The sequence below is a fragment of the Fringilla coelebs genome (genome assembly GCF_963513975.1).
Source record: "Fringilla coelebs genome assembly, chromosome: Z".
NCBI lineage: Eukaryota > Metazoa > Chordata > Aves > Passeriformes > Fringillidae > Fringilla > Fringilla coelebs.
The window spans coordinates 67,034,961-67,049,744 of NC_140031.1; the positions used below are offsets into that span (position 1 = coordinate 67,034,961).

The 14,784-nt window shown below is 34.6% G+C and overlaps 1 protein-coding gene across 5 annotated transcripts in view; it reads left to right on the plus strand.

The window, feature by feature from the left end:
• PAM (peptidylglycine alpha-amidating monooxygenase) overlaps positions 1–14,784 on the plus strand; it is a 117,955-nt gene that overhangs the window by 90,187 nt on the left and 12,984 nt on the right. For 4 of the 5 annotated variants that reach the window (XM_084225754.1, XM_084225755.1, XM_084225756.1 and 1 more), the window contains exons 16-17: positions 4,968–5,261; positions 9,954–10,083. In XM_084225754.1, the coding sequence (XP_084081880.1) occupies positions 4,968–5,261; positions 9,954–10,083 (424 nt within the window). The remainder of the gene's footprint in view (positions 1–4,967; positions 5,262–9,953; positions 10,084–14,784) is intronic. The other variant, XM_084225758.1, reaches the window with a different exon arrangement.

Consider the following 14,784-nt stretch of genomic DNA (forward strand, 5'->3'; position numbering starts at 1 on the left):
GTGCATATAAACAATAGGAGAATAGCTTCTTTAAAAAAAGGAAAATGTAACACAGGCAATGGTTAATCAAATGTCCAGTATTTAATCCAGTTTTGGCTGGCTCATGATTTGATATATCATTTTGTGTGTGTGTTAGGTATAATCATAAACTGAAGGAGAAAGGTCAAAGTTTAACATCATAATCTGTACAAAATGGGGTCTGAATAAAGGTTACACATAAATTTCCTATTTATGGATGGCTATCCCATCTTTTAATTATTTTCAGTAGTATGGTATACTTGCATATGGCTGCACACATATGTACACACACAGAGAGAAGTATTTTGCACAAGGTATTGTTGGACAGCTGGGAATATTTTGCTAGGTTGTAGCTGAATCTGTGAGTTGGGAAACTGAAATGTCTGTGTTGAGTAGCATATTTTCTGTAAAGTTCTGCATTTCTTAGAAATGCTGGTTACAGTAAAAATACATTGAATGAGACCTTTTTGCATCTGGGTTAGAAATCTCTGATTGGTTTAAGTGAAAGAAGGAGATACAGCTCTCTGTGCATCTCTCTTTTGTTTCCTTAAGGGGAAAAAAAAAAAAAAAAGAGGGGGAGATGTGAAGGGAGGCTTGCAATATCTTGTGGGGCAGGTGTTGAAAGGAAGAGGAAAGGAGAAACAGTGTGCAGGCAGGTCTTCAATTTTTCAATAGTGTGTTTTTGTGATAATGTTACATGGCAAAGCCATGGAAGCAACTTCAACCAGCTTCCAGTTTTTATGCCAGCATAGGCTACATTTCTTTCTAAAATGTTTTGTATAATCTACTTTTGCTAGTTTGTATATGACTGTGAGAAAAGGGAGGCGTTTGATTTGGTAGGTGATTAAAAATCTTTAGGAGAAGCTTGAAACAAAAGGCAAATTTGTGTTTCAGATGTGGGATGTGTAGGATGAAGTGCTTGAGACATTTTTAGATTAAGGCCAGACAAACAAGAAAATCTTCAGATGTTTTCAGTCTTTGACAACATGTTGAGGGCTCAGATTGTATGAGATCTCTTAAAGAGAGTACAAAAGTGAGATAAAAGTGACTGAATTAAACCTTGGAAGAAAATACTACAAAAAGATACTAGGAGTGATATATGCTGCTAGGAAATTATAATTAAGGAGATTCAGAATAGCAGAGGATTTGCTTGCTCTCTCAACACTGAACAATCCTGCTCTAAGTTGTAAATAAAGGATGAGGCTTAGATTTTGGTTAGGATAAGGTTATTCATAATCTTTACAAAAGCATCTTCAGCACAATACAATAGTAAAAAAGGACCATCAGATCTAAGCAAAAAGAAAAAAAAAAAGGCAGTTGGTATAAATTGCATATATAAGCAGGAAAAGTGTACAAGAAGCATGGAAAGAAGCCATTTTAAATGGAATGTTTTGTCTTCACTGTCTGACTCTTGATTTATGTTCTCTGCCAATGTTATGATTTTGTTTGTATGACTGTAAACCAAAACATCATTCTATAAAAGAGTTTTGATAGTGTAGAGCCACCAGAGAAGGTTTAAATTTACTGGAATATGCTTGTGGATTGTTTCACTCTTGAGATGTTGGTCTTGACAGCCATCACTTCTTCCAGAAAGAATAAGCTACAGGTGTTTGTAGCCAATTATCTTTTTTATCAAAGAAACTGCTGATAGCTTGCACGCAAGAAATACAAGTATCTTCTCTGAAAGTGACCTAATCAAGCAGCTTCCCAGAGACTGCACTGCTAGATTTCAGTTTCTTCAGTAAGATCAAGTTGTTGATTCACCCATGTCTTTGTCTAGTTATACTCAGGCATTCTAAAGGCCAGGCTATCTCATCACAGACAAGACCAAGCATTGACCAGTGTTCCTTTCCTACTGAGTATCTTCAGGCAAACACCACCTCCAACTGTTCCAGCTGGTACAAGACCACTGCCAAGTAGTAACACAAGATTGTGCTTTGATGTTTGCTGGATATGGTTTTACACAGAGCTGCTTTTACTCAGAATCAACATGAGTCTGCTCTTTGCTAGCTATGTCTAGTAAGTTTTGAACTATTTCTTAAAATTACACTGCTTACAAATTACTGGAGTCTGCCTGGACATCACAAGCAAAGGTGAAAAAAAGTTAGATGCACATTCAGAGTGTGGAATTTAGGGTAGGGTTGCAGACACTGGGTAATCAGCAAAATTAAATTTTTGGCTTTAATGTCTTTTGTGCCTTCTAAATACTCTGAGCTCTGTCAAATAGCCAGGATATTGATAGGACACTTCAGCCTAGTGTTTCTGCCATTAGTTTGGAGGTACTGGTCACACATGTAGACTTCCTGGATGTTTTTTGATCTTTGTGTGTGTTCAGATTCCATATTCATTTTCTCAAATGCATTCATTTAAGGAAAGGATCACAGTTTCAGGGCACCTGCACTTCTGACCACTTCTGTTCTCTGATGCACACCCTTTTCCATACATTCAGATAGTTCCTAAATATTTTAACTGCTGTGCTTACAAAACCCCTGCTTAATGAAAGCTCTTACAGGACAAGCTCATCTTGAAAAATATTTCATGTATGCTCATGGATAGTGGCTATAGTACTCAAACTGCCCTACTCTATACACCAGTGTTCAAAAGTTTGTCATATATCTTATGCTCATTAGCTCAGCTCTAGGAGAAAATGATTCATAGCTTCCATAAAGACCACTTTTCATGAAAGCATTCTGTCCTAAAAATAATTCCCTGGGCATTTCATGTTTTTTAAGTTGAATTCTCCTGCTCTCTTTTCTTCTTGTCCCCTATTGAGCCCTATATTTTAACAGTTTCTTTTGAAGCTGCTAATATCAGACATGTAAACAAAAGAACTTTTTTGTCTTCTTTTTATTTTTTCAATCAACAAGCAGTATCTATTTTAGAGACCAGGTTAATTAATCTGTGACAACACTTGACAACGCCAGAGATAAAACGCAGCACTTTTGGCTGGAGCATGAAGCTGTCAAACTTCTTCACTCAAGTAGAATGAGCATATAAACTGTTATAGTTCTGAAACCTTTGTAACAACTGTAGTATGTTGATGTCCTTTTGCAGCCAATAATTACAAGGCACTTGATACAGAACTAGGAGAGGGTAAGCTGTGCAAGGATCATTAAACTTGCTTTAAAAAGGTCAGCAGTTCAAAATAGCATCAGGCTTGTTTGTTTAAGGAGACAATAGTTACATTAGGAAGGAGCACTGCTTTTACCACTCAGACCTCTCATCAGAAATTATTTCTTCTAGGTCATCTATAGGTCTCCAGCCACAGAGAAAACCAAAACATTTGTTTTGTATGACATTCATTTAATTTTAGAATGTTGGGGAAGAAAAAGGCCAGTGTAGAGTATTTTAATACTAAATGTTTCCTTAGTAAAGGAAATTTCAGTGTTTCTGCTTCAGCACCAGTTGATGGTTGTTTTGGTTATTAAAAATCTTTCTCAGTATAGATATGGTTTGTATCCAAAACTCCTGTGATATACTTTTGAAATGTTTGGATTTGTTTTGAATCAATACTTGGACTTGTTAAATGGCAGTGTTAAGATAATGGAGTGCTCTAGCTTTAAGAATTGCATTGGAAAAAAATAATTCCTATTAGTTGTATAGCTTAATGATTTTGTCTCTTCTCTAACTTGCTTTGTTAATATAATTGAAATTGGCCCTGTTACTTCAGTAATTATTTTCTGACAGACTGTGTCATCTGGGATATTTCATTTCCAAGGGCAAGGAACGCAATTCTACTCAAATCATTGAACAGGGACTGTTTAACAATATGACAGATCCTCTGAGGATCATTTTCAAAAGACTTAATTTCCTCTGTCCCTGGCTGCAAATGAGGATTTCTGGTTCTGAATGGGTTTTTTTGGGTTTTGATTTTCTGTTTGTTGCGGGGGTGGGGTGGTGTTTGTTTCCTTGTTTATTTCTTTGGTTTGTATGAAAGCTTCATTATTTATAGTTTCACTTTTCTTAAAAATGTCCTATATAGCCTGTCACTTACAAGTGGTTTGTGTTTGAAATAAAATGATACCTAATTGCAATAACTCTTAAAGTACATTCAATGTCTCTTTCCATTCAAATGATGTAGTGGTATTTAATAGAACCTATAATATTTTCAGGCAGCCAAGATACTTGGTTAATAAGTTCTGTTTTCATGGTTTTTTAGTGTGAGCTATTGTTCTGGAATGTGCTGAAATGTTTGTTGAATGCCTAAGAAAGTTACAGTCATGACTTTACTGCTAGCAAGCGCATTGAGAAGATAGTTTTACCTCCACTGCCAGATGATATCACAACTGTTTGGAGAAAAAGAAGGAGTATAACCCAGACTGAATAAATAAAAGCAAATTTATTGGTTCATGTCTTTTTTTTTTACAGTGGATGCTATGGAATCTGCTTGTAAATGGGAAATTCAGTATTCTTACAGCTTAAGCTTCTTATACAATGACAGACTTCAAAAAATATGTTTTAAAAAGTATCATGATTGTCTATTACTGTCTTTGTAAGTGAAAAATTTGATAAAACTATAGAATTTTTCCCTTGTTGATTTATAACTCTGCAGTAGCCTGGCAAATCCAGATAATTCCATCATAAATCCTCTTTTACTGAGATATGCACACTTTTTCCTTTCCCTTTTGCTTTAATTTCCCCTTCGTCTTTTTCTCTTGTTCCTTGTTCCCAAGAACATATCTGTAGAGGTAATGATTTTTTGATGCTGGTGTCAGGTAAAAATGAGCATCTATATGTAATTTAAAGTCAGTAAGGATTTGACTGTATCTTTTCTTACTAGAAACCTGGCTCATTCATGAGGCTGAAACGGTTCCTCTTTGCTACTTTTGTCAATAACTGTTTGAATAACTTTGTTATATTATACCTTGCTGAAGCATTCTAAAACTACTCGATCTGTTATAATTGGTTTATTTTCTCTTTCACTCTTATCTTTTCTCTCTTCTGTACAGGTGATTTCTATTCACTCCTTTCTAAGCTGCTAGGAGGAAGGAAAGATGTTGTACATGTGCATAAGCATAACCCTACAGAAAAAGCAGAATCAGATCTTGTAGCAGAGATTGCTAATGTAGTCCAAAAGAAGGATCTTGCCAGAGAGATCACAAATCATGATGAAAGGGACAATACTATTCTTGGGAGAGACAGAACTCAGAAATTCCACAGACTAGAGTCTACCTTGAGGCCATCTTTGTTTTTACAACAGTCTAAACATGGCGAGGGAGGCTGGGAAACAGAACATAAAGGAGGTGGGTTGGGGTTAATTTTATACATTGAAATGCAGTGCAAGAGCTGTGATCCACATTAGCAAAATCTGAAGGGAATTTCAGTGGAGGCTTGGAAGTATTTTACATAATATTCTTCCTAATTATTGAAATGTTCTTCCTCTAATTTAGAGGTATTTCACTGGGGTCCTTTCCCCCTCCGTGTATGAAGAAAGAATGTGTGCTGATGGCACAACAGTAGTACTTCAGTACAGTATTAGTTTCTACTCTTATAACTTTTACTTAATGATTTTATATTGGGTGTGCTAAAACAAGGTACACATAGGATATAGTAGTCATAGGAAGTGAAGAATTTAATACAAGTAACTACGATAAAATGGGCACTGGAATAATCAATACATTTTATGAGTTTGCTGACTACCTTGATCTGTCAGATACACAATTTTATAAAATTTATTGCTGTAATTCTATCAGATATTTTTCTCTCATTCAGAAAGAGTGGTAGGTTATCCTAAAAAATTCTTCAGAAGTAACATTTTCTGCATATTGATTTCAAATTGGGCTTGACTCTCCAAATATTCTTGTACTGGCAGTTTTATTGTGCTAGAAATATAATTTATTCCCTTCAGGTTTCTATGACAGCAGAAACCATGGAATTACTGTGTTTGTTTTACTTGCGTTTTGGTCTCTGTGATATTGACTGTCCTTAGCCTTACTTGCTAATGTGGAAAGCCAGATAATGCAGCATGTGATGAGTATCTCATAAAATAAGCTGATATGTGTGCATGAAAGCCATCTGTATCCATAAGCTGTAGCCACACTTGCCAGCTTTTGTGTTGTAACCACCCAGATTGATGTTTCCAAGTACTTTTGTAGACATATATGTATCATCCATCAAACATTTGATTTTTATTTCAGTTCATAATGTTAACATGTATTGTCTCTTCCTGGGTTTGTATTTAAAAGAAAACCAAAGATGAGGACTTGCCAATGTTACATTGTACAATCCAGTTAAATAAGAGCCTATCAAATTACTGGCAGAGGGACAAAAAAAAAACAGGTGGAATATTACTGTATGCCTAACATATGTGTAAATCACAAATAATTCCATAAACCTGACTGGAATTAAATGTTCAGGAAAGTAATGTGGATTGCATTTCTTTAATGTGGATAGCTTGTTCAGTTTAGACTAATCCATACAAAGAAAGAAGAAAATTCCTTTCTATTTTCACTGATCCAGAAGAGGGAATGTCAGTGAGCTGAATATATGGCTCAGTTTGACATACCTTATAGCATGAATTCTAACTACAGAAAGTATTTTCTTGCATACGTCAGTAGCCCCCATATTTGCGGGTAATTTATTGGTGTTGAAATGAACTTTCAAATTATGCAATTTTTAGCTATAAGAAAAAAGGAAACTGAAATTTTCCTAATAAGCATTTTTGGGATTTTTTTTTATGTTTGTAGTACCTTTAATTACAGAATTCTTGACCTGCAGAAGCTGTCAATACCATCTTTTGATAAAAGAACTTTTGTAGCAATAAAATATTTAAGCATATATTTCATTTCTTTTTAGAGAAGTATTTACATATTTAAAACAAAATCTTCTGTAAGAGAATTTTCCTCCTCAGGGGAAGACGTAAAGTTGTCTTGATTTAATGAAAAATTTATCCCCTTTGTAAAACATTTACTGTATTGAACTGAAAAATTTCTCAATTTTCTTAGGGCAAGACTCTGGTATTAAATTAATTTCATTTAACTGTTTAAAAATCACCAGGATTAAAATAGTTTAATATTTTTAGTCTTGCAAGTATTAAAATTTTTAGCATGTAATTGGCCTAAAGTATTTGGTACTGAAATACCAAGTGGCTAATACAGTAAGTAAAGTTGTTATAAATGTTCAAACTTGATACTACTGCTCTTCCTGTACTATGGCTATCTTGTTAACCTAGACTGGTCAATAATCTGTCAGGCTATTTCCTATCACTGCAACTAGTACAATTATACCCTCTAAATATGTCAGATAGTGTAATTCTCCAATTTTCAAAACTCCTTTGTGCATTGCTTAATTAAATTTGTCAAGACTTAAATAAGTGCTCTGATGGCAGGGAGTGCAACATGACTTAAAGTTTGCCAAGTTAAAAGCTAGAATGATCTTCCAGGAAATTCTGGATGTTAAATTACAATTCTGTCAGTAAATAAGACTTTCATCTTTCACTTCTTTAGAGACTTAACTGCATGTTTTAAATTTAGGTAATTCCTCCTTGTTTTTTATTTTTAAAATCAAAGTTACTTCTCCAAATTAAAAACTTGAAGGTCTGGTACCTAGTTTAGAGATCTCATTCACAAGAAAACTGATGATCTTGTTTTATCTAAGTAATTATAAATTGTTTCAATGGGGAAAGTAATTTTTATTAGCCTCATATGAAACTGTTCCATATGCCACTAATTCTTGTAGGGAAATAAGTAATAAGTCTTAGATGAAGGAAATCTAAATTTAGTGAGTTTTTGTAAAAAGCCAGTTGCCTTGAGATAAACCTGTATAAAGGACTTTCAGAGTGGACTGAAAGGAAAAGGAAAATACAATGCTAATTAACAAATCTTGGAAAAATGTGATAAAATCTAAAGATTGTATTGAGGCTAGAGGTCTTGTGATTAGATGGTATTTCACTCTACATTAATTTTATTGTTTTGATCTATCAGAAATCTTTTATTGCTTTAAGTATGAACATTTTCTATTTTACAGTATATGTCTTCTGAGAGACTAAATAAAGGCCAAAATAGAGGTCCTATGTTTAGCCTTTTATTTTTTCTAGCTTTTTTAATAAAGGCTCAGAGGCCTCTGTAACAGGAAACATAGACAAGCTTTCTGGAGTTTACCATAAAGTGATGTTGGATAAGCAATTGAGGAAGCAGACACTCAATTTCCATTCTCTTACTCCTTCCAAAATCCAAATTTCTGTGAATTTACCTGGCACTGCACCTGCTGTGATCAACTCAACTCTACAGAAGTATGAATATGTATAATTTTTTGTAACAGCTTTTCCTTTAGCTTGGAGCTTTTGTTCAGCTAAAATTTCTACAGGGCAGGATTTCTTGTTTTAGAAGTTTCTGATTGCTGTCCTGGATACACTGCAGTTGCTGATAGCTTGTAGGTTTCTTTTAGGTCACCTACTCTAGCTTATGATATTGCAGTCCAAACAGGTAAAACATCCAGTCTGCAGCAGGTTTTCAGCACTGGTTTCATATTTCTCTTGGATGGGTTGTAGAGAATGATTTTCCCTCCACTTCATTCCTATTGTTGCTCCTCAGACTACAGCTCTTCCAAGTGAAATGCAAGGGGAGGATATTGTCAGGACAGATGGGTTGCATAGGTGGCTTAAAGATTTTAAACATGGTTTCTCATTAATTTTGCCTTTCATTGGAAAAGCGCTTCCAGGTGAAGGTGAACCCTCTCAGGCTCCTTGGGTGCTGTGTTCTGAGGTCTGTTATCTGCCTTCTTTCAAAGCAGGATGCCCTTGCACTTGGTGAATTTTGAAATCTTTTTCACCTGCCTAGATGGTACCCTCGTGGCTGATGTTTAGGATCAGAGCAGAACTCACAAACTTTGTGTGAACTGGAAGTTGCAAAGTAAAGCATGGTTGCTTTCAAACACACTGACTATTAGTGAAGTGGCTCCAGTTTCACATAACTTCAAAGAAATTGCTTCTTATTTGCCATCAGTTTGGCTGTATGCACCTACATACTAATTTTGTGTTGTAGAAATACCTGAGTTATTCTCAACAAATCAATTTCTGAAAAGAAGCAGTGGTGGATTTCCTAACATGTAGAACAAATTTTAGAATTTTTTTGTTTTCCATTTCTTTCTATTTTATCGAATTATTGAGATCTCTTTTGCCATTACATTTTTTATTTTTTATAATCTAGTTCATTTGTCTCTTAATACACTGCCAGAGCCACACAAGAGCAATCTCTTCCAAATAGTATTTAAGTAGGTGATCTGTGAGAAATTAATCCTTGCAGTCAACTCTCTGCCACTTTTCAAATATTGAACAGTTTGCATCTCTTATCCTTGTCAGTCTGCTTTTACATAAGAGATATTGAAGAGACCATACTTTTATCTTCTTAATGTTAATCTCTAAAACTAAATTTCTCTCCCTTAGTTGAGTTTTACATTTTAAGACAAGTACAAGAAGTCTTCTTTTGTTAGTGTTAAAAGCTTTAATAGAAAAAAAAAAACCAAACCATGATTCACCTTCCACATGTTTCATTTAGTCATTCATGGCATTTATTATCTATTTTTAAATCGAACACTGATAGTTAATATTTAAATTTTCCTGCTGATTTCAATTGTCTATTTTTGTAATCTTTCAGTGTAGAAAGTATTTACAGAGCTTCTAAAACTTCTAGTTTATGTATCAATGTATCCTTATAAGTTGGAGAAAAGGATAGAGTCAAAAGCAGTTTTGACATTTCTGTCATCTGTATATAGCAGGTTGCCAGTGCTTGTGCATGCTTTAGTATGTTAAAACTATGCTTGGAATTGAATTGCAATGCATTGAATGGAAATAGTGCATGTAAGAAAATGTCCATATAATTCCCAATAGTCTGTACCAAATGCCAGTTAACCATATTTGGAATATTTTAATAAATATGCTGCATGATTCTATTTTTGTTTTTTCATATTTATTTTTATTTATTTATTTATTTTGTCAGATTTCCACATAGAAGAGGCTGTGGAGTGGACTGGGTTAGACCTCAAACTAGGCCAAGTTTCTGGGTTGGCTCTCGACCCTGAAAATAACCTAGTTGTCTTCCACAGAGGTGATCGTGTTTGGGATGAAAAGTAAGTAGAGACCCTTGCTGAAAGGTGGGTTAGAAGGCTGAATTCCTGTGTGCTGTTTATATACCTTCTCAAGAAAAGACAGCTTGAAGTTCTTTTTCCATTTAAAAATTCAGTTCTTTGGCTGACAGTGCCTTTCAGAGACTCAGAATAGAAATGGTGACTGACAATTCAGGATCATCAGTTATTAGGTCTTTAGACAGTAAGAATGTGTCTCCAAGGGAAAAGAACATAGTACATTAGTTCCTTAAACTGTATGACCACGTTAGTATGATATTCACTGAGATTAATTATCCCTACCTCTCCATGTCTCTTAGCAGGGATAATTAGCGTGGGCAAATAAGGTTTTAGTATGGTATACTATAATTAGTACTTGGGTTTAAGACATGCAAAGCTATGTCCATTCTTCGTTGTGTTTATGTACACGGAAAAAAAAGGGATTGTTACAAGGTACTCCCTCAAAACAAACTTTGTTCTACTCATTTGATGAAATTTGCTACGTTTAGCATCACTCAAACAAAAAAATAACTGAACTCTAGAATGGTTGTCCTTCTAGTGTTTGTAGAATTATATAATCAGAGGCATATTATTTTAAGAACAGAACATTCCAATAAAGAGTACTATTTTTTTTTACAGTGTTCTTATGTATTTGATTTTTAAAATTGTGTATGTGTTTATGTGGATACTTTTGAAATTGCAAGAAATACTGGGAGAAAGTATTACAAGCCTGTAACATGTTATATGGTATCCTTTTCAAATATACCCTTTTAAAACAGTTTCTTCTTATTATTTTGTCTTCTTTTTAAGCATCTGTTCTCTCTATATATATAGCTATAAGACCAAAGGGGTAGGTCTGTTTTCAAATCCTGACAAATTCATCTAAAGATAACATTGTGTCTGAAAAATAGGACAGTATTCTGAACCTTATGATAACAAATGATGCTTAGAATAGTGTTTCATGAACGAAAATAAGTAATTTAGGTTTTAAGGTAAATAACGTAATGCAGCAGATAAGGCAATCATTTGTTTCTCATCCAGTATTCTCATGCGTCAGAGATATCTCCAGCTCAAGTGTATATAAATACAGACTAAATGATGCATTGTACAACATGTATTACTCAGACTTCAAGTGTTGTGTAAGAGCTGGTTTTTATCCTCCTACTCAGAAACATAAGTGCTGTTCTTTGTGTTGTTGAATAACAAATTGTAAAAATATTTGAAAATAGGCTGGTCCTTATAAAATACATATTTTTGAGTGTCTGGCAATTGAAGTATGCCAGCAGTCCAGAGCACAAAACTTGAGTTTGATATCCAGCAGTATTGGGAAAGCCTACAGGTTTTAAACAAAACAACAAATTCCCTTAAACAACAGGTGTGCATGATGAATCAACCACATTGAGAGACTCACAGAACTTCAGCTTCATTATGCTGTGGCTGCAGAAGAAGATTGGAGTTGTGATATGTAGTCTGGAAATCCATGTATTTACCACCAGTGCTCAGTAACAATATACAGGGCCTTCCATAAGGATAACTAATCATTAAATCCTAGTTCTTGAGGGGTTTTGTTCCTAAGTCTTACTTTTTTTTCTTCTTTTTGTGGAGCATAGTTAATCAATGTATAGGAAGTCTAGTGTTGACAAGGACCCTTAAGTCAGCTGAACTAGAACTCTGTAGGCCTTTTATATTATATAGAGTATGATGATTTTAAAATGTATTTTGAAAACATGCCTGTTGTTAAGCTCTTGTTCCACATCTTGTCACATGGAGAAGAGGCAGACAGAAGTGTGCTCACCCAGTCAGCCTTCCCTTTTTACATTTGGGTACTTACATGGGCATTAAGTTTGAGGTTCCTTTCATGTGTTGTGATGAAAAAGGAAGAAGTAATGGGTGTTCTCACTTTACAAGGAAAAAAAATTGTATTTGGAAAGGGTTTATCATGACAGTTGTATGGGGGAGGCATAACAAGTTAGCAGACTTTTAAGTTAAGTTTCATCATTAGCTGCAAATACACGGTTAATTGAATATTCCTTACCAAATTGTAAACATGATAAATCAATGGCCTGAAAGCCCAGAATTTATTTTCTGTTTCAATGCTTCACCAGCTTAGTATAGAAGCAGATAAAACAGAACCAATCTGTGCTGTTAGGCTATGCACAAATATTTCCAATGCATTATTAACATATGACACAAAATCTGGATTCTCATTAGCTTAATATAGCTGGTTGAATTATCTATGCTGTTGCAAAAGGTAATTTCAATCTACTTTAGAGCACAAAGGTTGTGCAGTGACAAACACTGTAATACAGTAGCAGTTTTGCAGCGGCTGTAGCCTTCCTTCAGCATATCATTTAAAAAAAATAATCCTCTTAAATAATTAAGGTTGTTCTACAGCATGGTCTCTTCAGTTTCAGAGCAGTCTTTGCTATAAGCAGCATGTATTGTGTAGAATTAAAGAAATTAAAACTATTTAGCTGGCTAAGCAGTGAATCAGCTGGAAGTTGTTTTGCATTTTGTGATGAAAAATGTGTGCTATTTATCCAATTTATAAAGAACTTATTAGAGAATATCAGTTACATTCTTATTACTGCATTCTTATAAAGGTAGGCAGGCTGAGCACAGTACCACAACGGTGATGGATATTGATCAAAAATAGACCTCAGGGTTGTGCTTTCAGAAGTTATGAGATCAGGTGGTCTGTCTAAATTTACTATGTAGCCCACAAGAACGATACTAGATTTAGCAAGAAATCCTTTGCATTAGTGTGAAGTGGCCAGATGACAAGCAGAAACAAAACTGTGGAATTACATTGGATTTTGAAATTAAAAGTAGTAAATATGCAGGGGATTTTACTGGTCCTTCAGTATCAAAGTGCAGAACCTATCAGGAAACCATGTTTTAAAGCAATATGACTACTGTGTTTAGTTGTTCTCTTTCTGTGGCTTTGGTCTTGCTGCTTTTAAGCTGGAAGTAGTCAGCATCGTTTGTGTTTTTATTTATCAGTTAAAACAAAGGAACATTGCTTGGAAATTAATCTCAAGCACTGGGAAGAAAAGAGGGACTGTGATTTTGTAGCATTCTAGTCATTCTCCCAGAAAAGAAGTTTGACAGGGAGAAGATGAATGGAAGATCACTCCATAAACTCAAGTTCACTAGAATTTCTCTGCATACCATACAATCTCTTGTTTACACTGAAATCACTTAGTTCCCAGAAGAGCTGGGAATAGCAGGAAATACTTAGGCATTTAGACAGTACCATTACTAAGAACCAAAATCATAACAAGGAAAGCCAATAATTATTTTAAGTTTTCTAGATAGTCAGTTCTGCAGATACAATCATGTTTTCAATGGGGCTTGTTTTGTTCAATATCTACCATCACTAAGATTCTTTTCTTTGATTATTTCTGTAGATTTTTTGCAGTTATCGATGTAGATTAACAATTATATTAGTTCAATCTGTCCATTGTTGATGCTACAGATTGGTAATCCATAGCTAGAGCAAGCCTTTGTGAGTGTTAGACTCCTTCTAAAATAAAACTTCAAAATAAAGAGTACTTGTCATGGCAGATTACTGTCATGAAGGGTAAAGAATATAATAGCACCTGGAGAATCATGTTCAAACAAGAAGGTACAACACCAGCATAGGCCTTTGTGTGTCATTACCATTTATCCATTGTCTTCCTCTACATGATGGCAGAACTCTAGGGAGAGTTTTAGTAGCTTTCACGTTTGGTTTGACCATTCATAGTCAAAAGGATTATTTTGGCATAAGACATTATTTCTACCAGAAATTCAATAGTTACAGATAGTTACTGTATGCAATAGCAGTATTTAAATACTACTTTTTAATCATAGCCTATGCAGAAACTTAAACACATTCTGTATTGATTTTTCTGGTTATGTATAAAGTCAATATTGCTTTTCCACATTAAAAATTCTAGACATATAAATATTTAATGTTATGGAGATGTGAGACTGTTAGAGCTGTACAATACAGCTCTACAGTTTTAATGGCTTTATTCAAAGCCTTCTCTGTGACTACAAAGTATATTCTTGTTTACCAAGTAGCATCAATCATGGCTGGATTTCTCTTGGGATTAACAAATGGATTTAAAAATACAAAGTGGGAGCAGAGAATGGGCCTTGTATTCATGCATTTTTCATTCACACCAAACATCATGCTCTAACATTTAGCCTGAAATGTTGTTCAAAATATTTTACACTCTGTTTACCTTCACTGAAAGCTGAAGATACATTTTAACAGGTCAGAGTAAGAGCCAACATCTCTGTAAGGATACAGACTACTATATTTTTATTTTTTGAAAGCATATGATAATTTCATGCCTGGTCCTCTGGAAAGTTTATCCTGATTCTTAATGTATGAAATAGTGACATGTACAAATGTTTTTTATTAATATATTCCATGTACCTTGAAAATTGAGTGCAGTTTTGTGGGATGAGGAGGAATGCACATGATATCCTGTAGTCTTGTGTAAGCACACTGTGAAAAGAATAAAAGCCATAAGAACTGAATCATGTCGTAGTAAGCTCTGGCAAAATGCTGAACTGCATATGTGAAAAGAAAAAGCAGAAGACACACAAACATGCAAAGACTGCCTTAGATGGTACATTGTATACCTGGTCTTACTGGCAGGTATGCCCTGGTGATTCCCTATATTTTTTTTCTTAGGTATTGTTGAATTTCTC